At 40.0% G+C, this 26969-nt stretch overlaps 1 protein-coding gene across 12 annotated transcripts; it reads left to right on the forward strand.

The window, feature by feature from the left end:
• Positions 1-362: 362 nt before the first annotated feature.
• snap91b (synaptosome associated protein 91b) lies at positions 363-26234 on the forward strand. Of its 12 annotated transcripts, none has more exons than XM_034204313.1 (24): positions 363-885; positions 1005-1280; positions 7467-7609; positions 8630-8705; positions 9679-9781; positions 9925-10018; positions 10128-10239; positions 10324-10430; positions 10511-10552; positions 11557-11630; positions 11816-11821; positions 12123-12135; positions 12232-12353; positions 13122-13198; positions 13350-13364; positions 13935-14105; positions 15014-15115; positions 17558-17644; positions 19802-19864; positions 21904-21990; positions 22784-22845; positions 23891-23947; positions 24025-24136; positions 24793-26234. In XM_034204313.1, exons 2-23 carry the CDS (start codon positions 1151-1153, stop codon positions 24109-24111), a joined length of 1830 nt encoding a protein of 609 aa, XP_034060204.1. In that variant the 5' UTR covers positions 363-885; positions 1005-1150; the 3' UTR covers positions 24112-24136; positions 24793-26234. The 12 variants fall into 12 exon arrangements, with proteins under 12 accessions (XP_034060204.1, XP_034060207.1, XP_034060208.1 ...); XM_034204316.1 differs by having other exon boundaries at positions 22784-22815; XM_034204317.1 differs by having other exon boundaries at positions 21919-21990; positions 22784-22815.
• Positions 26235-26969: the final 735 nt, after the last annotated feature.

Raw genomic sequence — 26969 nt, forward strand, 5'->3', positions numbered from 1 at the left:
GTAACACATTCGACCGCTGGAGAGAAATTACTCCACGATGTTTGTTCTTGTCTTATATTATATTAGTATTTTTGGCCAATTTAAAACCTGGATCAAGCTTAGATGATAACCATAAATCCAAAATTGGCCTATATATTTTTGGCGGAAATAGAGGGTATGCTTATATCTAGCAGCCATGTTTCACTTCAATCATCTTTCACTCTGTATGTCCTGTGTGAAAACCTGTTTGATGCATACATGCAGCAGCACATATTAACCCTTTGGCGCATAGTGATATGAGTTCCTTATAGTGACTCCCCTTTAAGAGACGTGTGATGCGACGTGTGTCATCCAACCCTGTCCAAGTACCCGCTGGGGGAGGAGAGTCTAGAATATGGACGTATAGAAAGGCCAAATAAATAAACAATTGACAAGGGGGGAAGGAGAAAAAAGGAAATTCCCTTCCTCTTCCTGAGCATCGTGCGCTGCGCAGTGTTGGCGACACCAACGGGGAGCGGTGCGCATTTTTCCTACGATCTGAAGAGAGGATCATCTGAAGCGGCATTTCTGAGCTGAACGGAAAAGAATCACCGAGGAGGAAATTCTCTTATTTTGAAAGCGTTTTTTCTTGCAGGGAGGAAGACAGCCAACCCCTCATACGGGATATTTGACCGACCTATGGAGTGTTGATTTACAGTCAGTCATTTTTCAAGCATATTTTATAGGAGCCTCGCATTCACCTGCGTTTTTCATTGGCCTATTTTTTTCTTTTTAATAAATTGCTGCGGGGTAATAAAATAGCTTTTATTCTCGGTTGGGTATAACCGAGTGGTTATAGCTGTCCAAGGTGCTGAAGTAAACGGTCGGAGCCTAACGGTACGAGCCGTGGGGAATTCACAACCTTGCGTAAGTCTACCCATGTCATCGCGCATATTACCGACGTGATCGCACGGTTTGATGCAAAAATAGCGTTAATGTTAGGGGGTTTGAGCTCATTTTGTGTGCTTTTTTTTCCGCCCACACAGAAGGTCACAGGCCTATCCGTCGGGGAAGAGGAACGCACGGGATCCGCTCACTGAACCACCGGGAAGCAGCCGGGTGATATTCATTCATTTATTCATCGTCCCGAGGTGAAACACATTCCTGAGGTGGTCGATTCAACGCAGAGAAAATGTCGGGGCAAACGCTCACGGATCGCATCGCCGCTGCGCAATACCAGCTAACGGGATCAGATATGGCCCGGGCTGTCTGCAAAGCCACCACTCATGAAGTGATGGCGCCCAAGAAAAAGCACCTGGAGTGTAAGTATAGTCCTTCTTTTCCGTTCATACTGTAAGAGCTGGCCTTAGATGGGCCTAGGCTGCACACATATCCATTGAGACCTCATGCCAGAATGATCACCACCAGCCATTTCTTAATCACCTTGCCTTTAATGGGTGTGGTGCCATAATGAATTGATGCAGCCACGATGGTGATGACCCCTCTGGTGACCCTTTGTGACAGCCCCCTGAGAAAGGGAGAGGGAGAAAAGGTCATATTTTAAGGCAGACTGACATGTCATCCTCAGAAAAATACAATTGTATTTCCCTTCTCTGTGCTGCTGCAGCACTGAAGCTTTGTAAGGCTGCATGTCTGGATGATGAATGAAGTGTCACACATACTAAAATAACATTTTATATCAAGCTAATGCTGTCTAAACATCATGCAAATACATACATTTGTCTATCAGTAAGTTCAGATCAATTAAGAGCCATGTCACAGCTGAATACAATTATCAAACCTCACAGCTTTATTGACACATCTCCAGTTGACAGCAGGGGCCACCTTATGGCAAATCGTGATGAATTACTGTCATCTACTACACATAGTGAGTCAGACCAAAGCAGTGGCGTGGCGCTGCATACAGATAACGGCTGGTTAGCTCTCTGTGCCTTTTTTCCTTTTTAAGTCTGTCTGTGTCTGTGGCTGGCCAGCTCTGGTCCTGTGTCTTGGACCTTATATCTTGCGATCCGCTACTCTGCTGAATTATTTATTAATCAGCCAATGACTGCCTTGCATTATTTACACAGCCAAAGTTGACAATACTAATGCTTGCAAAGTACCAGAGATCATTGCTTTTTAGATGTGTCTATGTCTGTTTTTTTTGTGTCTTTAACTTTTGTCTTTAGAGACTAGTGCGCATGATCTCTCTGTTCAGCTGCAGGAGAGATAGACCTCTTGGTACCGCACACACTTTAATCTAAAGCAAATGTAATACATTACACATAATAAATGAATAAATAAATGACTAGACAACAAATCTATTTTATTATCTATTGACAGAAAATTATGACTATTTTGATATGGCTTTATTGATTAATCGCTTAAGCAATTAATAATATAAAAATGTCAGAAAACACACGTTTTCAGCCTCTCAAATTTGAGGATTTCCTGCTTTTCTCTGTTTTTCATACAACAAGGCATAAACACATGACCTTGCACAGAAACGGTGGTGCACATTTTTTATTATTCTCTGCATTTATTAACTAAACAATTATGGGTTAATTCTAAATGGAATTTGTAGACTAATTGATACATCATTTATTTTGTCTTTGAGGTTATGCTGTATCCATTCAAGCTACACACGCTTCTTGTATGTAGGCCACTGTGCTTCTCTTGCATGTGTGTCTTGGCAGGAGGAAATTCCTAACCTCAAAAAACTCAGCGTTGATTAATTTATGTCTTGGTGTAGTTGAGACAAAAAAAAGGGAAATAACTGCAAAGTGATCATTGATAATAAGTAAAGGCCGCCTAAATAATCATCTTTCACTGTGTTTAATTGATGGTGTAGTTGATGAGAGATAAATATTAAAGCTGACAGGTCATATTTAGTCCTTTGTCACCGTGACACAGTCAGTGACCCTTGGGGTGGGTGTGTTGGTGGCGGTGGTGGTGCAGGGCAGTTGCCATGGCAACAGATTGAGAGTGTCAGGGGATGGCACTCTAATGACAGGGGGCGATTGTGAGGAGGAAGAAGTCAAATGACAGGTTGTCATCTGTAGAGTGCATTCAGTATGTCTTTAAATTGAACCAATAAACTGAACGTATCTGTAATCTTTCAGTCAAATTTTATTTAATACACTTAGTAGTAGTAGAACCTTTATTTATCCAGGGAAATCAATTAAGAACAAATTCTTATTTACAATGATGACCTGACAGGAGGCAAAGGCTTCCTGAGGGGATGGGGTTTGGGAGGAAAACAAATAAAAAGACAGACTCCGGGCACTACAGAACCCAGGAGACAACACATACACTTAACATATATTATAACACGTTTGCATTTTAAGTAGAACACTTGCCTTAAATGTCAAAATGGCAATTGACTATTTGCTTCATCACTATGAAGTACATGTTGATACACGATGTAATAGCTGTACGGATCTGACACCTTCAGCATTTAGATGTGTTCTGTATATAAACCTTGCTTTTACTGCAATTCTGTCTTCCACCAGGTTTAATTATTCTACAAAGGAAGTTTGAAAATGGTGCGGTCAAACAGGAAGAAGTAAAGGTTTCTGTTTTGGCATTACCATAGTTGAAGTTCTTTGCAGTTCTTACCTCCATTAGCATATGGTGAACATTGGAATGAGTTACTGTGGAAAACGAAATGCAGTGAGTCCTGTTTTGTTGGTAGTTTTGTTTTTCTTTGCCGCTGTAAAGCTTACCATATTAGCACTTGGAAACATTAGGGGTTGAGGTGGAGATGTGTTACCTTAGCAATGAAGGGCCTGAGAAGTTGTTCTGAATGACAGGGGCCTAACTACAAAAAGCTAAAAGATCATATATATGTAGGATTTTTCTCTGAAGAGCAAATGTATTCTTTTCTTTTGTCTTCGATGTCTACATTTGATTTCAGTGCAGGGAATGAAACCCAGGTGTTAAATGAGTGTTATGTTTCACAATTATGTGTAAAACACACTTGAATTTCATATTCCTGATCATTTTGTTGTATACTAGTAAAAAGAGTCACTGGAGGAATTTGTTACACATTTCTAGAGAACACGTGGTCCATGCAAGGTCAACTAAAAGAGAGGATTCATCTCAACACCAAGGGCAATCATTGAAATACATCTATAGTACTGTTGTTGATGTAGAAGTAGCTGTTTTTTGCAGAGTAAAATAAATCTAGCCAGCACCTACAGGACCATTAAAGATCACTAATTAAGAGTTCTATCTCTCAAAAACTGAAGTGTAAAAAGGACAAGCTGCTCTTCTACAGGCCGTTAGGTGTAAGTAACATCCTGAGGTCTTGCTGTCAGGCTTCTTGAATTTTGTTATCTTCAGACAGAGCTAGGCTAGCTGTTTCCCACGTGTTTTCAGTGTTAATGCTAAGCTAACAGGCTGTTGGCTGTATCCCCTATATCTCTCTCTGAAACCACCCCCTATATTGAACTATATTTAGTGGTTTTATTGTATTCAAGTCTCTGACTTTTGAGTATGAAATGGGCTTCATCTTCACAAGTATAGTAATGCACTACCAATCCCACAACACGCTTTGTCATAATCTTTTAAAGGCAAGATTAACAGTTGTAGCGTACAAATCTACACCTGTGAAAGTGTTGGATCGAGAAAACTATTTAAAGGATGGCATCTGACTACTAATCAAGTGGTTTTTCTTGCAACATTAAAATAAATTACAGCAGATAGCAACTAAAAATGGACACTGTAACACACCCAACATTCATTCGCACAGTATTTTGACACCTCAGTTCATTCTTAGAGCTCTCCTGTGGCCCGTGGATTACCGTCTATAGTCTTTATTTAGCTCAGCCAATCCTCATTAGATACACACACACACACACACACAAGTCAGTGTGTGTTTATAAGATAATAAACAGAGAGCAGGGATTATAACCTATGATATGGCCTGTTAACAGTAAACACATATCTATATCTATATATATATATATATCTATATACATCAATTCTTTAGTATTATCAATAGTGGTGGAATGTACCAAAGTAATATGTATTTTCATTTTATGCTACTTTATACTTTTTGTAATTCTACTAAATATTACTATAACCTCTCCACAATTATTTGACAGTTTTAGCAACTGCAGATATAGATTATAAATAAATATAAATCTAATAAATTAAAATGTATTATTACCTGCCAAGCAGTATATAAAGTACAATTAGCGCCACCTTAAATGATTGCATCACTAATTTTAACCCAGAGATAGATTATTTAGAAATGGAGTATATTTTAAGTTTATAATCTTGTGTTTTCAAATTAGTAATATCTTTTACTTAAACTTTACTCATGTTTACTGTGATATTCCTTTACTTAATACTTCTACCACCTCTGATACTGAGCTGAAAGTCTTAAAATGGTTGCGGATAACGCTGTGTTTATCGTGCTAGTATAAATACTAACTTGTAGCCGTGCCAGGGACATGATAATGTTACATAATCACATTTCAGCCATTGAGGACCTCGTCTCTGTGTGTGTCATTTGAAGAGCCTGCAGGCCACTGTAGTATTCAGCTTTGTCGTGTAGAAGCGAGGATAAAGAAGGGACAGAAAGAAAAGGGAAACATCCAAGTAGAGTCAGGATGGAAACAAAGCTCTTACTGTATGTGGGTATATCTTCAAGCTGATATTGTCTGTTCCATCCTGTGCTAGAAACATAAATCATTGCACTGACTGACAGCACTGGTGTCAAAAGAAGTGTTAGCATGGTGTACAACTGTTAAGTGTAAAGTCAGGTGTGTATATATGTGTGCTGTACGGGGGATGGGCAGTGAGACCAGGGCCAGTGATTAGTAATAATCTGTTTACAAGCCCCCAGCCCCTCTGTCTAGCCTGGTATGAACTTGAACATCCTTTCTGTGTCTACATTAGCGCTTCCCAACAGACTCCCTCTGCTTCTCTTCCTTCATTCCCATATCTTGATTTATTTATGGCCTACATGTTGGCATATACGACTCAAGGCGAGGCCAAGGCCCTGTTCAATATAATGGCCTTCCTCTCCTTCCATTATCAGAGCAGCTTGCCAATATTTCCTGCGTCTCTCTCTGGCACTCTGTATGGAGACACTCAGCCCTGCCCTTGTTGCTTCGCTGTCAATGTCAGGGGAACAACAACAAAAATGCACTTTTAGAGGATATTGTTATTCTGATCTTTATCTGTGCCCTCACCAAATACAATATGTGGCTCTGTATCTTTTCATGTCAATATGTCAAACATGATGTAGTGCTGCATGATTGGTAATCATTCTGCAATATACTCCTCTAGAGAAATATCATCTATCCTTTTTTTTTTCAAAGTGTTACCTCCTCTGCCAGACCAAATGCTCTCGCTCTCTTTTTATATTTGCATGACTGTTTCTGCGGCCATCTGTCTGCCTCCCTATCTCCCTTTATCTAAGAAGAAACTCCCACATCTGATGGGGAATACATCAAATGTGAGATTCTTTTTTCTTTACAATCGTTGATGGTAATTGATAATTTCATACATTTCTTGGAATTTAACTATTTTCTGACAATTCGGAAAATTGTTTGTAAAAATTTAATAATTTTATGTTTAAATCAAGCCCTTTTTGGAAGCATGTTATTCATTAAAAAAGTGTTTTAGGTAGTAATTGCTTATTGACCAGAAGAAAATGACACTTCTTCATGCTAGAGAGCAGGAAGAGATTATTGCATGTGTGTGAGAAATGAGATGCATTTCACTATCCTCATTATATATTCACACCCTGTGCTGATGCAATACCTTGGACTCTTAATGTTAGAGCCCTGTCTGAACTCGAAGTTTGGCTGACTAAGCTCTTTTCAGTATTCCTGCGTTGTCAGTATGTGTGTGTGTGTGTGTGTGTGTGTGTGTGTGTGTGTGTGTGTGTGTGTGTGTGTGTGTGTGTGTGTGTGTGTGTGTGTGTGTGTGTGTATGTGTGTGTGTGAGAGAGAGAGAGTTCTGATAGCATTTGGTATGTACATCAGGTCTTCCTCCTAGCTTAATATTCTCATGGGCGTCTGAGGCAGCTCTGCAGCGAACACTTAGCCTGCCCACTTAATCAAAGTTGAATCCAAGTCTATCAAATGATGGAAGCATTTGTCTGAGACTAAACTAACCGTGTCTTTCCAAGATGTATTATCTTTTCAATGTACACACGGCATCTATTGCACGTCTGTCCGTCCTGGGAGAGGGATCCCTCCTCTGTTGCTCTCCCTGAGGTTTCTCCCATTTTTCCCTTTAAACTGTGGGTTTTCTCCGGAAGTTTTTCCTTGTACGATGTGAGGGTCTAAGGACAGAGGGTGTCGTATTGTCATACTGATATTCTGTACACACTGTGAAGTCCACTGAGACAAATGTAACATTTGTGATATTGGGCTATATAAATAAACATTGATTGATTCCTTATTGGAAACCAAAAAAGCTAAATATCAGACCACCATATTCCACATGATTCCAATAATGATAATGTTTTCTCTGTGGCTGTGTTGCAGACCTGGTGTCAGCTACCAACACCACCAACGTGAACATCCCTCAGATGGCGGACACACTGTTTGAGCGAGCCACCAATGCCAGCTGGGTGGTGGTCTTCAAGGCCCTCGTCACCAGCCATCACATGTGTGTCCACGGCAACGAGGTTAGTGGATGAGACCATTGACATGTGGAGATGTTCGGTTCAAGCCTGAATCTAGTTGGATTCAGATATATAAGATACAAATATCATATTGTTAGGATTATGGAGGAAAATGAATGATAAAAAGGACTGCATAGAATTGCTAAATTATCCAAATGTATAGGAATGGCCTCGATAATTAACATCTGAGCACTTTGAAGAGTCTTCCGAGTGCTTTAAGGGTTTGTGGTGCTGATGGACGCTAGGCAAAAAAAAGGTTTTAAACATAATTCCTTGAAAACATTAAACCAGTCCTGTGGGTTAAGTGTATTAGCAGTCATCCATTGAATGTTTGTCTACAAAGGCTGCTATGTGATTGAGTGAAATATTTTTTTTGTATTAAATTGTTTGGTTGTAGCGAGATACTACACACAAATACATTGTTGTCTTACTTTTGAGAGTTTGGTCTATTTGGCTTCTTTAACATGTCTCTTTTAGACCAATGGAGAGGACAAAAAAAATCAAATGTATGTTTATATTCTATTTGTCTATTTGCAACTGTGGATTTATTCAACACTTGTAATAAAAAAACAATTGTAAGTAATTAACTTGGAAGGTTTTAAAGTGATATCTATGAGATACAGTACATTGCTATCTGTAGTGTAGTGCAAACTGGATGGAATTGTATAATAGGCTTTCATTAATGTACATTTCTAAGAATTCTTCTCATACTCAGAAATGTAGAATTCTCCAGGGGTTCGTCCATTATTCAGCCTGATTCATAGAAATACCTGAAAACTTAGCTGTTGACAGTATTTCCTGATTATTGGAGTGATATGAAGATATTGCATCTGTAAAAACCTTAATGTATCAAATGTATGGGAATTGCCTCATTTGCATATTTTGTAAAATAAATGTCCTAATGTGGATTTAGTTACAGTCTACTTACCTCTAGAGGCTTCCCTTAACTTTAACTTAATTTCCTCCCCCCATTGCTCTTGATTACTATAGCGACTGTTGATTGTTTACCTTTCTCTCCCTCAGAGGTTCATTCAGTACTTGGCTTCCAGGACCTCCCTGTTCAACCTCAGCAATTTCATCGACAAAACTGGCTCTCACGGTAAGAACAATATCAGTGTCTGGAGAAAAAAGAAACGAAGAGAGCCATCTGGCAAATACATAGGAGGGACATGATTACACATGCATGAAAACAGATGCTGTACCTTTGGCCGCTCTGTCTAATGTTTCAGGGACTGTTGATATTGCCTGGGGAAATATGTAAGACAAATGAATCTAAACCAATTTACAATAGCTAAAGATAATACTGATAGACTTGGTTTATATAAATACGTACTTATATGATTGAAATGTTGTCTTGTCCGTGTGGGATAAAGAAGAAAAAAGAAAATGGTTAACAAGACAGCAGTGTGTGGTATTTCTCTCAGCTTTTTGTTAGATAAGTGTTACCCAGCACTTATATGGATGAAATAATGGTTGAAACTAACGGCAAATCAGATCTTTTAGCTTGAATTCATGATATTTGGGAAACGTTTGGAGTTGCGTTTTAGCCAATTATTTTAAGGAGCATCCCTTTTTATGGTTTTCCTTTGAAAATATTAGTTGAAGTGATTCTTCTTCTCCCATATTTTCTGTTCCCATGCTCTCAAAAAGTCTTATTTTCTGGCTGGAAGAAGCCACTGTTCAGTCCATTTGTAGAAAACATTGTCCCTTTCGGACAAAGATCCCTTAGAGTACAGTGAGCAGAACCATTTATGACTTTGCAGATTGTTTCCTAATATAAAAAGCAAAAGTAACCAGCCTTAGAGGGCACTCAAAGTGCAGTCCTCTGCCAAGGCCATTCCATAACTCTCTATATTAATGAAAGCGAAACATAATTTGAGCATCAGCCCCATCATTTGGATTAGATCCCAAATTAAATGGGTCCAGCTTCGGTTAACTATACACCCTTCCATCAAGTCTCATACCTTCATGGCACTTTGGTCTCCGCCAACAGACTAACCAAGCTGAGAACATAACTCTCTTGGCGGAGGTAACGAACCCTGCCTGCTATCTGACATACATTTTCTGTTTAGGCTATGACATGTCTACATTCATCAGACGGTACGGCCGATACCTGAACGAGAAAGCCTTCGCCTACCGCCAGATGGCTTTTGATTTCACCAGAGTCAAGAAGGGGTACGTTAATCATGGTGGTCAGAGAGTTGGCGGTCATAGGTCTTTCTTTCTCATGCCTACACTTTGTATGTTTACACTATGAGCTATATCCTATTGCAGTTGTCATCCCTGTGAGCATCTAACGCTCTGTTGTATTCTTCTAGTGCTGAGGGCGTGATGAGGACCATGACCACTGAGAAGCTGTTGAAAGGCATGCCTGTTCTGCAGACACAGATTGACACACTCCTGGAGTTCGATGTGAGTCCCTATTCGGTTTGATACTTGCACTTGTTCTACAGCGCTGAGCAGCAACACAAGACAGAGGATTTCCAAAGTCTTCCAATTCTCACATGTCCTCTTCTCTCAGATTCATCCCAAGGAGCTGAACAATGGGATCATAAATGGTGCATTCCTGCTTCTCTTCAAGGACCTGGTCAAACTGTTTGCGTCCTACAATGACGGAGTCATCAACCTACTAGGTCCGTAGTCCATGGGTATCTTCACTTTGGCATTTCAAATACGAAAACACACAATTAATCGTAACCTGTTGTTCCCGTACGTAGAGAAATACTTCAAGATGAAGAAGAGTGACTGTAAGGAGGCCTTGGAGATCTACAAGAGGTTTCTGACCAGGGTGACAAAGATTGGGGAATTCATGAAGATGGCTGAGGTAAGGGACCAACCGTCCACCTTCATAATAAAACATAGCAACATGAGAATGCAATGTTGTAATGCTTTTTTCTTTAACAGACAGTGGGAGTTGAGAAAAACGACATTCCTGACATCAACTACGTAAGTAAAGCATATCGTGCCTCTTAGATATTAACTGCAAAGTATGCGCTCCGTTCTGCTACAACACTACCATTCTATTAGAACTATGAAACAGGCTAAACCATAAGTGAGAACAGTGTGTAAGAACAGATATCCACTCAATGAGTTGAAAAATATAGTCTGCTATTTATAATTTGTACGCAAGGTTGTGCAACTTCTGCCTTTTAATACAGAAATCTGTCATAAGGTGTCTATTTCTTTATTTTATTAAACTACCAAATCACAGAAAAGACTTCCACTTGGTCGACCGTTTTGATTCTCGTCTGCATTTATTTTGCCAGTACCAGCTGGTGGTTGTTTAACTGTATACCTTACATAGCCTACTGTAGTCTTTAGTTAAATTCAACACAAACCCAGTGAATTTATTTTAAAAGTTTCACTGTTCTGGATCCTAAAAACAAAAGAAAGAAATGCCACATTATCCCACAGTGAAACTCATCGTCTTGTTTTGCATCTGACTCACACAACCTTATGCTGTACTGTATGTGTGCTGCAGGTGTAGTCAGATTAAAGACATTCAGCATTTCTCTGAGGTTTATTTTATTCCTGGATTGTGTCCAAGTATGCATACACACATACATAAACACCCAAGAATTATCTGCAATAAATCTCCCCACCCCAGTGCCTCCACCCTGGCGTAGTGGTGGATCTAGCAGACTCTGACGACGAAGACTGTCCTTTTACACCCCTCGAGGACCCGGTAACCACAGAAACAAGGGGTGCCCTGGCTGAGTGCCTGTTTACAGGATGTAGTGTCAGCATGTTCATTCTAATTGCATTTCTGACAATCATATGGCGCGTGTGTGTTTATACATGCATGGGTATTGCAGTGGGATTTTCTAAAGCGCTGTCTACCCTTCTCTCAATTTAACAACTTTTTGTTTCTCGCAGAGCCTGACTTTGCGATTTAGGAGAGAAGTGGAAATGATGACAATTGATTGCTTCACTCTCAATTTTTTTCTCAGGCTCCCAGCAGTATCCTGGAAAGTCTGGAAACACACATGAACGGCCTGGAGGATGTGAAGGGTGGAAAGAAGGGGTAAGTCGTTGTCAGATTGAGTGTTTCTTCTTTTCAGTGTGAAGCCAGATCAGGAGAATTAGGATGACAATGACAAAAGATCTGAGTACATTTTTTTCATGAAGGAAATGTTGGTAGTAACAGGCCTAATTTCCTTTAATCCTTCCTCTCTTTTATCCCCCTTTATGTTCATTTGGAATCACCAGTGAAGGGTGAGCATATACTGTGTTTTGTTTGGAGTTTACTAACTTATTAGAAAACTGTGTAGATTTCACAAAATGTAAAATGTTACTTGACAAAACGAGAGCAATTTGAACAATTGGACATAGAATGTTTTGCTTTGGAAATGTAACCTTCATATGATCACATTTGATTTGTTTGTCTTTCATATTTGTTCTTGGTGGGTTTCTTTCTTTAAAAAAAAGACCAATTAACAAATATAGTCTATGTCCAAGGGATCTGTCAATTCCATGCAAGAGAACTAATATGTATTCCACTCTTCCACTCTTTCAGGTCTCCAACAAAGGTAAGATGCACATTCATAACGGTCTATGTCTTTATTGAGCTCTTCCAGTCTGATGCACCACTACAAATGCTTTTCTTCTTCTTGTCTATCCTCCAGGGGTCTCCGACAAACAACGTTTCTCCAACATCAACTCCAGCCAAATCTGTTCCCACACTGCAGCCTCCTCCTGGGGAGGTTGCCGCTGCTGCTGCTGCTGCTCCTGCTGAGCCAGCTGAAGAGTGAGTGTAAACTCTGTGACCTTCTCTCTCTTCACTGCCGTTCTATCATTCATTTGGCACTAAATGTTCTTTGCAACCTTGTTAAACCCTGCAGAAAGGCACAATGAGGAGTAGGATCTTTAGGCACACATCCAATAGGAAGCTTCCAAAATCAGACACAACGTATAACAAAATTGTAATATATTGTGGCAAATACCAAGCAAACAAAGCTCTAGTGCTAATAAGAGGGTTAATTGGAGGGTTGGCTCATTGAGATTTCAATGCTTAGAAATTGTAACCTAATTCTGCCATAAAGAGCTCATTTGGCAGCAATTGTTATTTTATATATTTTTGATGATATAGTTTAAGTATTTGACAACCCATAAAAACTTCCTGGACGTACCAATCTTATTTTTACCCATACTAGCATTATGGCTGTTGGTTAACCTCCCGAGTAAATATACCTCAACAACTATTAGATGGACGGTTTTCATGGTTCCCAGAGGATGAATCCTGCTGACTTAAGTTTCCTCTGACTTTTCCTTGAGCACAACCAGTCAACATTTTTAGTTTTAAGTGAAGTATCTTGGAAACCTATTGATTGTTTGCTTTTGCATCAGCCAAAGCTGCAGTTCCTGCTAAGGACTTTTAAAGTACCTTTTTTCAGTGTTGTGGCTATCACTGATAACATCAATAGTTACTTTATACAATGGCCAAATGTAAAATAATTACCTTCTGCGAATGATGGTGAATCTAATGTTGTTTGCTTTTTGTTTCTGCCTCCTCCAGCTCCTTGTTGGACCTTGATCCTCTGTCCTCCTCCGGTCCCACAGGAGCATCATCAGCTGCCCCCACATCTTGGGGAGGTAAGTATCCTCCTTCCTGTCAGCTGCTGGTTCATCAGAAATAATCCACATTAAAGCATTTACAGTAAATGAGGCTGGCGTTTAAATCATATATTTTATTTTAGTTAACTGTCAAAAAACATGTATTTTCATTTGTTTTCTGCTTCCATAGATCTTCTTGGATCAGGTGAGTTTCACTCTGCTTTCACTTCACTTCTAGTCTAGACAAGTGTAGATTTAAACATCCTCCAGGACGCCAAAATGTCAGTGACTTTCTCTTTGAACCCTTATCTGACATTGAGGCAACCTGAAATAATATCAGGGTTTTAATCCAAATCAAATGTAGATAGACTGTAAATGTACAAATGTCACATGGTTACCTCCCTGTTTGTGTCCTCAAGCTGTTTTCTTTAGTCTGAGTAGTGTCTTTGTTTCTCTCTTCCTCTCTCCTTTCCCTCCACATACTCCATTGTCTGTTTTTGGTTAACAACGGGGGCTATTTTGGTTGTTTTTTGTTTGTTGGTTATGACCGGATGGTGTTGGATAATTTGACTATAATTTGGTTAACGTTTGGATTTTGCTTTGCTTGGACAATTCCTAAACTTCTTAATTGGCTTTAATTTGATTTGGACTTTTGTTTTGGCTTACTTTTGTTCACTGTTGTAACGGTAACTCCACTGGTTATTTTGGTTGCTCTTTTGGGGTTTATTTTGGTACATTTATTTGGGAATTTCAAACACCCGGTTGGTACTCGCAGAAATGGGCGATTCCTTGCTATCTGAACCCACCCTCACGGCAGAGCCCGCCCCCTCCACTACAGCAGCAACGCCCACCCCTGCAGCCGCAGAACCCGGAGTCTCTCTAGCTCCTCCCACTAGCACAGCAGCCGCCACCTCCACTGGCGCCGCAAATATGGATCTTTTGGGAGGTCAGTGAGCTTCCAGAAAATTCTCTAAGAAAGAATCACTCTGGGAAGCTCAACCTTAAAACCATCACACAAATTATGACGACTGCATGCTCAAACATACACAAAATGTAGAAATATGCTGATTTATCAATTATATTGTCTGAATTCTGCTAACAAATTTGCATCTAAAAAAACAGTGACCTCCATCAATTCAGCTTCACATGCCTAGAATGCCTTTATTTGAAATCAACAAATAACTATCAAATATTCAAATCAATACATTTTGTAATATATATAAATTAACCAATTCATTAAATATGTTATTTAATTGACGAAACTGTTTATTTTAAAATGCTCCTGTTTACAATTTTTTTCCTAATGCTAATCCTTATTTTTTGTTAATATGAGCACTTTGGGGCACATATGAAATACAATGTTAAGAAGGAGACAATCACTTGCACCTACATAATATAATACAAAATTCCTGTACAAATACTCCCCATTTCTGCATTATTTATTTATGTATAGCAACACACTCACCTTCGGCTTTTAACATACTGCTAAAGTCATTCTCCACATGCGTCTTGTTTGATAGGCAGACATGCTTTTCTTTGACCTCAGTGAAAAGCAATTCTATCAAACTGTGTCACATGGCTACAGCTACAGTTGGCGACTGAAACACTTGTAGGTCTTCAGGCTTAGTACCTTGTGCAGTAGATGAATAGTTACTGTAGTGCCTCCTGTCTGTATTCCCATTTGTCTATTCATCTGTCAGTCATTAATGTCTGATATCAATGCTGCAAACTACCATTTTTAACAGATACTCAACAATATTTTCTAAGCTTTTTTCTCTTTTCATCTTCACTTCTTCATCTGTTTCTGTCTCTGTGGGCATATCTGTCCTCTGATGGGGTTTGGGTGAACCTCAGATGCCTTTTCTACACCTGCCCCTGCCCCTGAGGCCCCTGCAGCCGCTGCTGAAGGTGGTGCCGCCGCCACGTCCGCCCCCACCGCCGCCAACGCTGGAGCTGGTGGGTGACAGAAAGTGTGTCTGTGTGAGCGTCTGTGTGAGTGAGTGAGATAATCCAGTGGTCGAATTTAACTCTGTAGTATAGTAGCCTACTATAAATAGGCCAATTTAAAGTAGCAACCTAAAATTGAGCATACAGTTAGATGTACAATTTGGTTTAGTATATTGGGTATGTAACATATTTATGATCCCTTTATATACCTTTTTTTAAGTGAGTTAGCTAGAAAAATGTAAAACTCCGCCCAAAACCCTGTTTCTGAAGATAACGTTAGCTTAATTAGCTTGCTAGCTACAGTGGACCATAGCCTTTTTTTTAAGACTACATTTTGACATAACACAGTAGAAAGTACAAAGAAAAGTTGTTGGTGTTTTATTTATATCAATCTCAGAGTGAGGTTATTAACCCGTTTCCATTCTTTGTGCTAAGCTAACGGGCACCTGGCTATAGCTTCCAGTTTACAGGAAGCAGGGTTGTAGCTTTTCTCCTCAAACTTTTGGCAATAGACTGACTTTTTAACCAAAATCTAAACTAATCATAAGTACATTTAACTTACAATGGTAATGAACATTTACCTAACAACCGTGATCACGGTTAAGGTGTTTTGCCAGTTGAAAGCCAATAGGCCTACCAGATGTACTCTAGTTTTTGTATAAGCTTTGCTTGCCGTTTTGTCTGGATTGTTCATAATTTTTAGATTTGTTTTCTTGCACCTGGTCCCTACGCCTTTATAGAGATTGACATACAGAATAACCCCGAACAACTGAATTGATTAGACAATTCAGCATATACAAACAAACCCCACTCACTTTTAGTTGGTCAAAAATTATTTTTGATAGTTCCACCACTGGTTTGAGTGCTTTGCCCGTGATGTTTATTGACCTGTTTGTGTCGATGTGTATGTGTGCATTTCTGGTTGATCTCAAGTTTTAATCAGGGTTTCCTTTCAAAGCTTTGTGCAGGGAGAGTAGGCGTACAGATTTGCTATTAGTTTCGTTGGATGTTTGAAAAGAACTGTTGTTGTTACCATGGCAATCGAAGACAATGCTCTTGTCTCTTGTCTTTTGGCATCAGAAGATTTTAGTACTTTGTTATGGAGAAGCTTGCCTGTTGTGGTTTTCTGGTGATTGTTTTATCCTATAGGTATGGTTTGGATTTCACAGATTTAGACACTGTAAAGGTGTTTGATTGGTTTCGCTTAATTTATTTTCACAGTTGCTATTTTTAGTTGTTTCGACTGACAGCATGAGTGTGTTGGAGCTCTTCGATCATTTCTCTCCGATTCTTTTCCTCCTTAACTTTCATTTTTATAGCAGTATTTCCATCATCATCACATAAAACATGTCTAATCTATGTTGTATTAAAGCCACTGACTAACACCCTCCCTTACAATTGATGTGTCACATTTCTTCCTCACCCCCCCTCCCAATTCTTCCCCGAAGACCCCTTTGCTCCCTCAGACAGTGGCACCAACGCAGCATCTTCAGGTCTAGACCTTTTCGGCATGATGACAGTGGACAATAATAATCTGGGTAGCTCGCTGGATGCCTGTTTTAACTCTGTGGTGCCCCAGCCTCCCCCCTCCCCTTCCCCTTCATCGCTCTTCACCTCCACACCCAGCACCATCAGCACCACCGCAACCATTTCAGCTCCAAGCGCCGCCAACCCTGCGACTGACATTTTCAGCGGTAAACATTAGAGATGTGTGTGGTATCAGGTATTAATCCAATGTCTTGTGTTCTTATTGATAACACCCTCCTGATTTCTTTATCCACCATCCTCTTGTATTCTTCTTTGTAGGTTTCATCAGACTAATGTGCACATATTGAAGGTTTTTCAGTTGGCTGTTGTGCGTGAGAGCATCCTCACCATTCTTTCAAGTGTTTGAGCCGCGTTTTAATATTTCTGTCTCTGGGTGCGCAGATCTCTTTGATTCCATGCCAGACACGAGCTTCACCAAAGCAGAGCCCACTACCAGTGTTGACTTGTTTACAGCAGGTACCTTATTGCACCTACTCTTGTGCGCTCTCACTCTCATATCCTGTCTTGCCCTGCCTGTACTTCAGCTTTGTCCTTGGCTTTGATCAGGGAAGGGGAATGAAAGGAAATGAGATTGCTCTCTGATGGGTCAGCGGGAAGCTATTGAGCTGCCTGAAACATTTACTCAATCACTCTTACCTACTTTCCTATTCCAGCATGTACTGCGTGCACTGCAAATGCAAATGTACATTATAATGAATTGTGGTCAATAGCTTGGGTGTATGGTCAATTAGTGTGTGTGTGTGTGTGTGTGTGTGTGTGTGTGTGTGTGTGTGTGTGTGTGTGTGTGTGTGTGTGTGTGTGTGTGTGTGTGTGTGTGTGTGTGTGTGTGTGTGTGTGTGTGTGTGTGTGTGTGTGTGTGTGTTGTTTGGGCTCTAAACAACATCTCCACCTTGCCCTCCCCAGCGGATTTGTTCAGCTCCCCTGCGCCCATCCTCTCATCCGCACCCCCACCCAAAATTGCTACGGGAGCCATCATGAACCTATTTGGTGGTGGGTAACTCACATGACTGCAGCCCTGCATTCCCTCTGCCTGCCCTGTCCATGAACGCATCATCAGAGAAGAGGAGTAGAATCTGTGAAACATCAAATGAAACCACTGATATTACATTATTACATTACATTGCATTTAGCTGACGCTTTTATCCAAAGCGACTTACAATAAGTGCGTTCGTCCAACAAAATACAACTTGAAGAAAACAGAATCATAAATGTACATCAGGTTTCATAGAGCAAAAACATTTCAAGTGCTACTCAACTGGTTTTAGAAAAGCCAGTCCTTTATTAGTATAAAAGTGCTTCGTTAATAGTTCTATCGCTCGAAGTGGAGTCGAAAGAGATGAGTTTTCAGTTTGCGCCGGAAGATGTGCAAGCTATCTGCCGTCCTGATGTGAATGGGGAGCTCATTCCACCATCCTGGAGCCAGGACAGCAAACCCACGTGTTTTCGCCGTTGGGAACTTGGGTCCCCCTCGCAGCGAGGGCGCAGCGAGTCGTTTGGCTGATGCAGAGCGTAGTGCACGCGCTGGGGTGTACGGTTTAACCATGTCCTGGATGTACGAAGGGCCAGATCCATTCGCAGCATGGTAAGCAAGTACCAGTGTCTTGAAGTGGATTCTAGCAGTTACCGGAAGCCAGTGAAGCGCGCGTAGGAGCGGAGTAGTGTGGGAACATTTAGGAAGGTTGAAGACCAGACGAGCCGCTGCATTCTGGATGAGCTGCAGAGGTCGGATGGCACATGCAGGTAGACCAGCCAGGAGGGAGTTGCAGTAGTCTAGGCGTGAGATGACGAGAGCCTGGACCAGAACCTGAGTCGCTTTCTGTGTCAGCTGGGGACGTATCTTCCTGATGTTGTAAAGCGTGTATCTGCAGCAACGGGTTGTAGCAGCGATGTTTGCAGTGAAGGACAGTTTGTTATCTAGGATCACACCCAGATTCCTTGCAGTCTGAGTCGGGGAAACAACTGAGGTGCCGATGTTGATTGTTAGGTCAAGAGTGGGACAATCTTTTCCCGGAAGGAAGAGCAGCTCAGTCTTGTCAAGGTTGAGCTTGAGGTGATGAGCAGACATCCACTGAGAGATGTCAGCTAGACAAGCAGAGATGCGTGCGACGACCTGGGTCTCTGAGCGGGGAAAGGACAGAATTAATTGGGTGTCGTCAGCGTAGCAGTGGTAAGAAAAACCATGCGGGCTAATGACTGATCCGAGCGAGTTTGTGTACAGGGAGAAGAGGAGGGGACCAAGAACAGAGCTCTGAGGGACCCCTGTAGTTAATTGACAAGGGTCGGACTCAGACCCTCTCCAAGTCACCCTGTAGGTACGGTCTTTCAGGTATGAGGTGAGGAGGGAAAGTGCAGAGCCTGAAACTCCAAGTTTTTGGAGAGTGCGAAGGAGGATCTGATGATTCACCGTGTCGAATGCAGCAGACAGGTCCAACAGGATGATGACAGAGGAGAGGGATGCAGTTTTGGCAGTGTGCAGTTCCTCTGTGACAGCAATGAGAGCAGTTTCTGTGGAGTGACCTGCCTTGAAACCAGACTGGTGCGGATCCAGAAGGTTGTTCTGATTGAGATAACAGGAGAGTTGTTTAAAGACAGCGCGTTCAAGTGATTTTAGTATATATATATATTAGTACTAAGCTTTATAAATGGTCATAAATACTGGGTAGTTAAGTTGTTGCATTTAACTTTTGTAAGGACAACCTTGTGAACTCTCTCTTTGTGTGTTGATCTCGGAAGTATTACAAGCATAGCTAAGATCATGTTGAAATAGTCTAAGGATTTATGGACTGCAAGCACTTGGAACTTTCTGTTTTACTTTCTTCTTTTTTTGCCGGCTTTAATGTCTTGAAAATGCACGTGGGTGCTCTACTGCGACTGTCAATGAGTATGGCGTAATGCTGAGATGTGTGTATGTTTGCATATGAGAGTGTGTTTTATATTTTAAAAGACGATGTGTCCTGGTTTATGAAATACACATGTATTGTGTATTCCATTCTCTCTAACTCTAAAAACTTTGTTTGACATTGCCAGCGTGAAGCCGAAGGCTGACTATTACCCCTTCTTTGCCCTTATGCTGCGATGGGAATGGCTCATGAATCTACTTTGACCTGGAATGCCATGGTTTGGTATATTTTTGGGTTGACTTGCCAGAATCCACAGGAGGAGAAGCCACAGCCGCTGCTCCTGCTGCCCCCAGTGCTGAGCTCATGTCAGGTAAAAAAAGAACTAAAATGATACTCTGCATGCATGTGTGTACAGTGGAGGGCATTCCAAAATGTTACAAACATTTTGGTAAAGCACTGAGCTGCAGTCATGGATGGATTACCATGTGTGCAATTTTAATCTTCAGTCTAAACTGAATCCTGAATTAATACTAAAGTTTCACTGCAGTTTTTAAACTAGCAGCAGCACGTGAGAGCCCGGCCATGACTGCAGCTATTGTTCATAAGTATGTACATGATTCTATGGAAGCCCACAGGGGACTATATTAAAATGATCAGATAAACCTAAAAATGTAACTGTGCTTCCCCAATAGCATTATCATTTACACATACAGTAACGTGTGATATGTGTTATTTGAGTAAAATACAATACTGGCGCATGGGCATTCCATAACTGCCTTCAAATAAAATAGCTTATTGATGATCAACTTCAAAAGGCATACCCCACTATAAAGTGGACAACATATATTCCAATTTGGAAAAGATGCGATATAAACATAATTATATATATAAATGTGATTTTCCATTTTATTCATGCAATATCTAAATCAACATTTATTCATTTGATAAGACTTAAGGTGTCATTCATTCTCTGTAGGCAGTACTAATATTATCCTTTGAATAAAGACCCCTGTGAGCTTCCCTATACCACCTTATTATTATACTTGTTGTTGTTTTGTCGACTCACTGTTTCTATTAACTTTGGTAAAGGTTAATGAAATAGTTAGCTGTTTGTTTATCTGCTGACTCAATCTGAACACTGAATCATAATTCATGTAAGAGCTTGTGCATGACTATTTTAAACACTCGTCATTGGCTCAGTATTGAAGGACAGTCACTGTTAGGTGCTACATATTCAAACATCCATATATGGTCAAATTACCATCATCGTAGCATCACCTCATTTGCATAGTGCTACCGTGGGCGTTAGTCTATGGGGGGAATTCCTCTGATCTGTGCCACCTTTCACTTTCATACGACTAGTATCCCCGGTTACTGTTACTGTGGCAACATGATCTCTGCTCACCTGGTTCCCAGTCATCTCCTGTCCAGTGCCATTGGTCTTAATATTATATAACTGATGGTCTGCAATACAACTGCTTAAGGCTTAACTCTTTCTTTCCCCCTCTCTTTCTATCATTCATGCAATAAACTGTCACTGTCACCCGCTCCTTTAAAACCTCATTGCATTTATTGTTTCTCTCTTCTTCTCGCATCTATGCTTTTTTTTTACTTTCCTCTCTCTTTCTCCTTTCCTCACTCTCCCTCTCCATCTGGCTCTTGGGCTGGCTCATTGCTTGCTTCCTGCCATTTGATTGGGTGAGTTTCCTTGCTCTTTAACACGCTAATTTCCCACAGTGCACTGCTGCATTGCAGTGGTGTAAGGCAAAGCTCAGCTGCACTGTCCCTTCCACCACGAGACGCCTGAGTGTGTGCAGTAGCTTCTAGCATTTATCCCAGCTTCATTTTAACTGCAGTGCTTTTGCCCTCTTCATAATTTTTGCAGCAATTACATACAAACAGCAAAGGCCCGAAATATTTATAATTGACCAACAAGCACTGATAATGTATTGTTTACACTGTGCATGTTGTTATGATGGTTATAATGCAGTACTATTAGTTGCACATATGGTCACAAATGATGCTTTATATATATCCTTCATACATTTTGGACTAGGTGTTATTACCTTTGCCCATATTACAAATTAACAAAGTAAAGCAACTGGCCTGATTGATGTCTCCTGACTTTATACAGGTTGCACTAATTGACATCATCATCTTAATTCACAAAATGGTCTATTTTACTTACTGCTCTAGATTTGATTAAATATCTTGTTTTGTGATATTAACGCTCAAGCTCATGCCAATGCTCCTCTCGGCCCACTGTTGTCATGGAGACATATATTGGTTGTCATAGTAATCCCCAGTAGTAAGGAGGGTTGCTAGTGTGAGAATTGCTTGCATGTAAAGACGCTAATATCTCCCCTGCTCTCCCTCCTTGCCTCCTCCTCCCTTCCCTCCTTCCTGTAGTATTTGATGGACTAGGCGATGTAATGAAGCCCACTCTGACCCCTCAAGGGGGGGATGTTGACACCTCCATGGCTAACATGGCAAGTAGTAAGTCGTTGTTTACATAGATATTGATTTTAATACTGTGGTGGAAAACATGCTAATTTGCTCTCTTTGTGAGAGATGAAAAACAAGATGGATGCAACCATGATATTTGTATGCTAGATTTGAAACTTCAAGCTTTTTTTTTAGCATAAAGACTATTCACTGCAACTGTGACCAGTACATATAAAGCTTATTAATTAGTACATATAAAGCGTATTAATTAATACATTGTATATTGTTCGTCTAATCAGTACAATAAAGTAAAAAAATGACAATTCAGCATTTTATGGCATTTATCTTCTCATCATAAAAGCTAGTAAGGCTATTTCAAACTATGTTATTAATTATAGCGGTGCAACTAATGATGATTTTCATTGTTGATTATTGTGCCAATTTCTTTTTTAATTTACTGTTTGGTCTAACGGATGTTTTGAGAAAGGGAAAAATATCCATCCCAACTTTTCAGTGTATAAGATAATACTAAAAATGTATACTTTTTTTTTTGGTCCAATACCCAAAGATATTCACCTTAGCTAAAATCCTGATATCAGACAGGATGAATACAGCATTTTTTGCATTAAAAATAACTTAACATAACCATTAATTATTACCCAAAAAAATTGTTCAGTCAATCCTTTAGTAGAAACCTTTAGCAGACTATAAGTCACTATCAGTAGCTCCTATTAAAATGAATATTGTAACTCTTTTTTATCCTGTATGGTCATTATAAAGTAAGTAAATGAAAACAGTGATGTTGCAGTACCTCTCTCTCTCTCTCTCCCTCTCTCTCTCTCAGATCTCTCAATGGGAACCCCAGCGGCAGCTCAGGTAGCTCCCCCCTGTTGGGGTGCCCCCATGGTAAATGTTGTCTGTGTGTCTCATAGCATGGAGTGGAGCCGCATGGCAGCTCAGTCAGGGCACCAGTCACAAGCACTGCCTTCATCTGGCTCTCCAGGTTTCAGGTCCAATCACAGACCCAGGAAACTGAGCAGTGGAAAAAATAAATAAATATTCATTTAAAAAACATATAGCAAACTTTAAGTTACTTGTAGATTTAATGTAAGTTACACATCACATAGAATGTATAATAGAGCACACGTGCTGATTGTAAATACTTGCAAATATCCAAACTTAAAGCTGAGTCTTTAGCAGATTTCAACATGCAGTTTTGATCAATATAATTCTTATTTGTCGCAAATATCTACTGGAGAGTGATGAAGTGGCAAATATTAGTGCTGAATTAAGAACCTGTTCCTTCGAAACAGCTGATTTTTCTTCTTTTAAGCTTATATTTTTATAAAACTTGATGGAATTGAGTTTAAATCTGAACTTGCCCCATCATTGACACATTTTCTGCTTTTGGATATTTCAGTTGTCTTTTGGCAACAACAGAAATGACATTTTCATCAGAAGGCTACCTGCAAAAAGCTTCCTCTCTGCCCCTATAAAAGAAAAATCATTGTGCATGAGTAAATTAAGGACTATTATCAACGTTTACGTTAAGTTCGGGCCCCAATTGTGTGTTCATTTGTCAAGTTTGGTGTGTCTGTCCGCATTCCTTATCATCTGTGTGTGATACTGATATTTCTTTACATAATGTGTAACTTATGTTGACGTCTGTGTATTGTTTTGCAGTGTGTGTGTGTCTTATTATGTAGTGTAGTAACATCCCAACTCGTCCTCTCCCTCCCCTCCACACCTTTAGACCGTACCAATGGGTGTTCCTCCTTTTATGGGGACTCACCCCTGCTACAATATGGTAAGACCACCAGTCCAGTATGGTCTAGTAATGTCTTAGTCTGGACATTACAAGACATTGATGGACAATTAGCCCTTAAGGTGGCCCTCACACCCATCAGATGGCAAATAAAGTTCCTTACTGTCTCTTTTCTTCTCCCATAAGCCCGGGGCACCAGGAGCTACCATGATGTCCATGGCTAGGCCAGGCCCCGGAGCACCGGTAACACACTCACTCTTTAACTCGTTACTGCTGCTCTGACAAAAGAGTTAAAGTGCTAAAAGTAAATGTGTCTGCAGATGTCTCCCGGAGCGGCCCAGAGCCCCAGAAAGCCTGCACCCCCGAGGAACGCTCTGGATGACCTCAACATTAAGGACTTCATGTAGACCGACTGACCTGTAAACCCTCAAGGTATATACACACAGAAAATAGAACACTTCAATGCAAAGAGTTGAAATGTATTTGTTTAGCTTATTATGTCAAGTAAAGGGTATGAAGCAGAATCTGCTGTTGCACAACATGAGCCACATGGGAGTATTGATGTAACGCTATCACCTATCCTTTATTGTCAGTTTTTATAGTATTCCTACATATATTTCCAAATAACATAATACCTGATACAAAATCAAGTTAAAATGCTATACATCCCATGATATGGTCTTTAATATCTATATTGTAATAGTGTAAATATATATGTTTTTTCTTTTTTTCTTTTTCGGTCAGCATTTGAAATTAGCAGAATTAAAAACAGCTTTGCAAAAAATGCTCTGCAAAGTAAAGAAGAGTTTCATATACAGTGCAAATAAGCTAATAGAGATAGACGGTCTAGAATTTTTTATTTAGATGACACTAGTTTGTCTTCTATCTCTTGCAAGTCCCCAAACTTAATGGATTGCATGTACATGATACAAATGCCAAAAACCACTCTTCTGCCAGTCAGAAAACATTTCCAGTCAACACATTTCTGAATCTCCTTCTTTGTCTCTCTCAGCCTAATTAGACTTCACCAATTTCTATTGAGAGTACTTGTTTTAATTCAGTCTAATTTTTCTCTTCCTCCTCTGTAGGGTTGTCATTGTGTCTGGAGCTCTGTGGATGTGGATGTCTGCACTCCCCCCACTGCCTTCCCCTCCGTCATGCCCCAGCCCCTTCAGCCAACCAGCCATTCCATCTACGATCTTTGCCCTCTGACCTCCTACCAGCCGCGACCCCTATAAAAAAAAACCCTGCCCTTCTTATCTCATGTCGTAGCACAACTGTGAATGTGAACCCTAGATACAGACAAACAAAACTCTGTTTATGTGTGTGTGGGTGTGTGTGTAATTTAGTGTTAACCTTTACTTAATATACTATGGAAAAATGAACAAAAAAATAATAAATGTGTATTTAGATTCATTGTGGATTTCCAGATCAGCTGACTTGGAAGGGTGGATAAATGTTGGTTTCTTTGCGCATCTCCCAGACGAGGACTGTGTTGTTAAATGTGGACTGTGTTCGGTGTGTGTAACTTCACTGGCCAATCCCCACTCCCACTCCTCTACCCCTGTCGTCCAAACTAATACTGAGCTATGTTTATGTCATTAAAAACTTGGTTGTACCTATATCTGCTTGGCCATCCATCCGCCCACCTGTCTACTTTTTTGGAGAACAATTGTACCTGAAAACAACTGGCACTGCAAATCTGGATTTATCATCGAACACATGGAATTGTGTTCAGTTTCATTTTTTTTCTTAAGGGATTGTCATTAACATGCAACAATGTGTGAACTCTGTTGAAATTGACATATGCATTTGAGAATATTTTAAATGACAGATTACACATATTTTCTTTAATCTTTATTTTGAGAGAACAAAATGTATCATATATTTTTAGTTATGTCAAATTATAAGTTTGAAAATAATGCAAGTAGACAAACATTTCCCCACCTTTGTATATACCTCTCAATCTGTAATCAGAGGCAGTATCAGTGGAAACTTTGGCTCGAGTGTTTACTGTTGCGCCCTCAGCTGGTGTGGAATGGTACTGCATCCTGATTCTCAGAAAACAATTTTGCTTGTCTGTCTCCTAAAAGATGACTTAAAGTTAAGGTGGAACTCAAAGGGAAAAGTAAACATTTGTGTATGTGATTGGGATGTGGCCTCGGTCCTCTTTGAGTGAGGCAGCAGCGGTCGGTACATTTGATGGTGTACAGGCACTGGAAGTCTCGACGACTCTCACTGTAAAGCACTCAAGTATTTGCTTGATGTTCTGTGTGTTGTTTATTTCCAAAAGTGACTGTATCTTAATCCATTGTGGCATTAACAAAGTGTTGACAGAAAAACAAAGATGACTATGACACGTAAAAAAATACAAAAAGAATGTGGATAAATAATGTTTGCTAAGTATTCAAATGAAGGCTGTGTTGTTTATTGGGGGGGTTATTATGGATGGCATCGTTCTTTTTCCCTCACCCCCACCTGCATGTGAGTCCAAATGAGATGCAATAAAAGACAAATACACTGATCCAAACTACCCTCACGGCTCATCACTTATGTCTTAACATTTTTATTTATTGGCATGAATAATTTTTTTTGGACAACAAAATGTGTTTAAGGCATGAACATGTATGTTCAAAAAGGACAAAAATACAACACAATATATTTTAAACAGGTAAAATGAGCACCAACAGGTTGTACCTGTATGATTCTATACAAAAGTAAACTCATCTCTTTCGACTCCACTTCGAGCAATACAATGAAAAAAAAAGCAAAAAAAAACTAAGCATTTATATACTAACTAAGCACTTACATACTAACAAAGCATTTATGACATATAGTGTTATATATAAAGGACTGGCTTATCTAAAGCCTATTGAGTATCACTTGAAATGTTTTGGCTCTATGAAACCTGATGTACTTATATGATTCTGTTTTCTTCAAGTTTGTATCTTCTTGGTCGAATGCACTTATTGTTTGTAAGTCGTTTTGGATAAAAGCGTCAGCTAAATTAAATGTTATGTAATGTAATAAGTTATAGGTGTTGCTGAGAAAGACAGACACATGTAGGGTTAAGAAAATGGAGAGTTAACAATGACATTTTAACTCATTCGCAAGATTTCCCAGAGTCTCCAAATGAACTACTAAATGGCTGATTAGTCCACATATCCAAAACCACGTGACATGTGCAGCCTTACTGGATTATAGATGTGTCTGACAAACTGTCACTCAAGAGGTGAGCTGGTCTCAGATCACAATTCCTGGGTCT

The sequence above is a fragment of the Gymnodraco acuticeps genome, unplaced genomic scaffold (assembly GCF_902827175.1).
Source record: "Gymnodraco acuticeps unplaced genomic scaffold, fGymAcu1.1, whole genome shotgun sequence".
In the NCBI taxonomy this organism is placed as follows: domain Eukaryota; kingdom Metazoa; phylum Chordata; class Actinopteri; order Perciformes; family Bathydraconidae; genus Gymnodraco; species Gymnodraco acuticeps.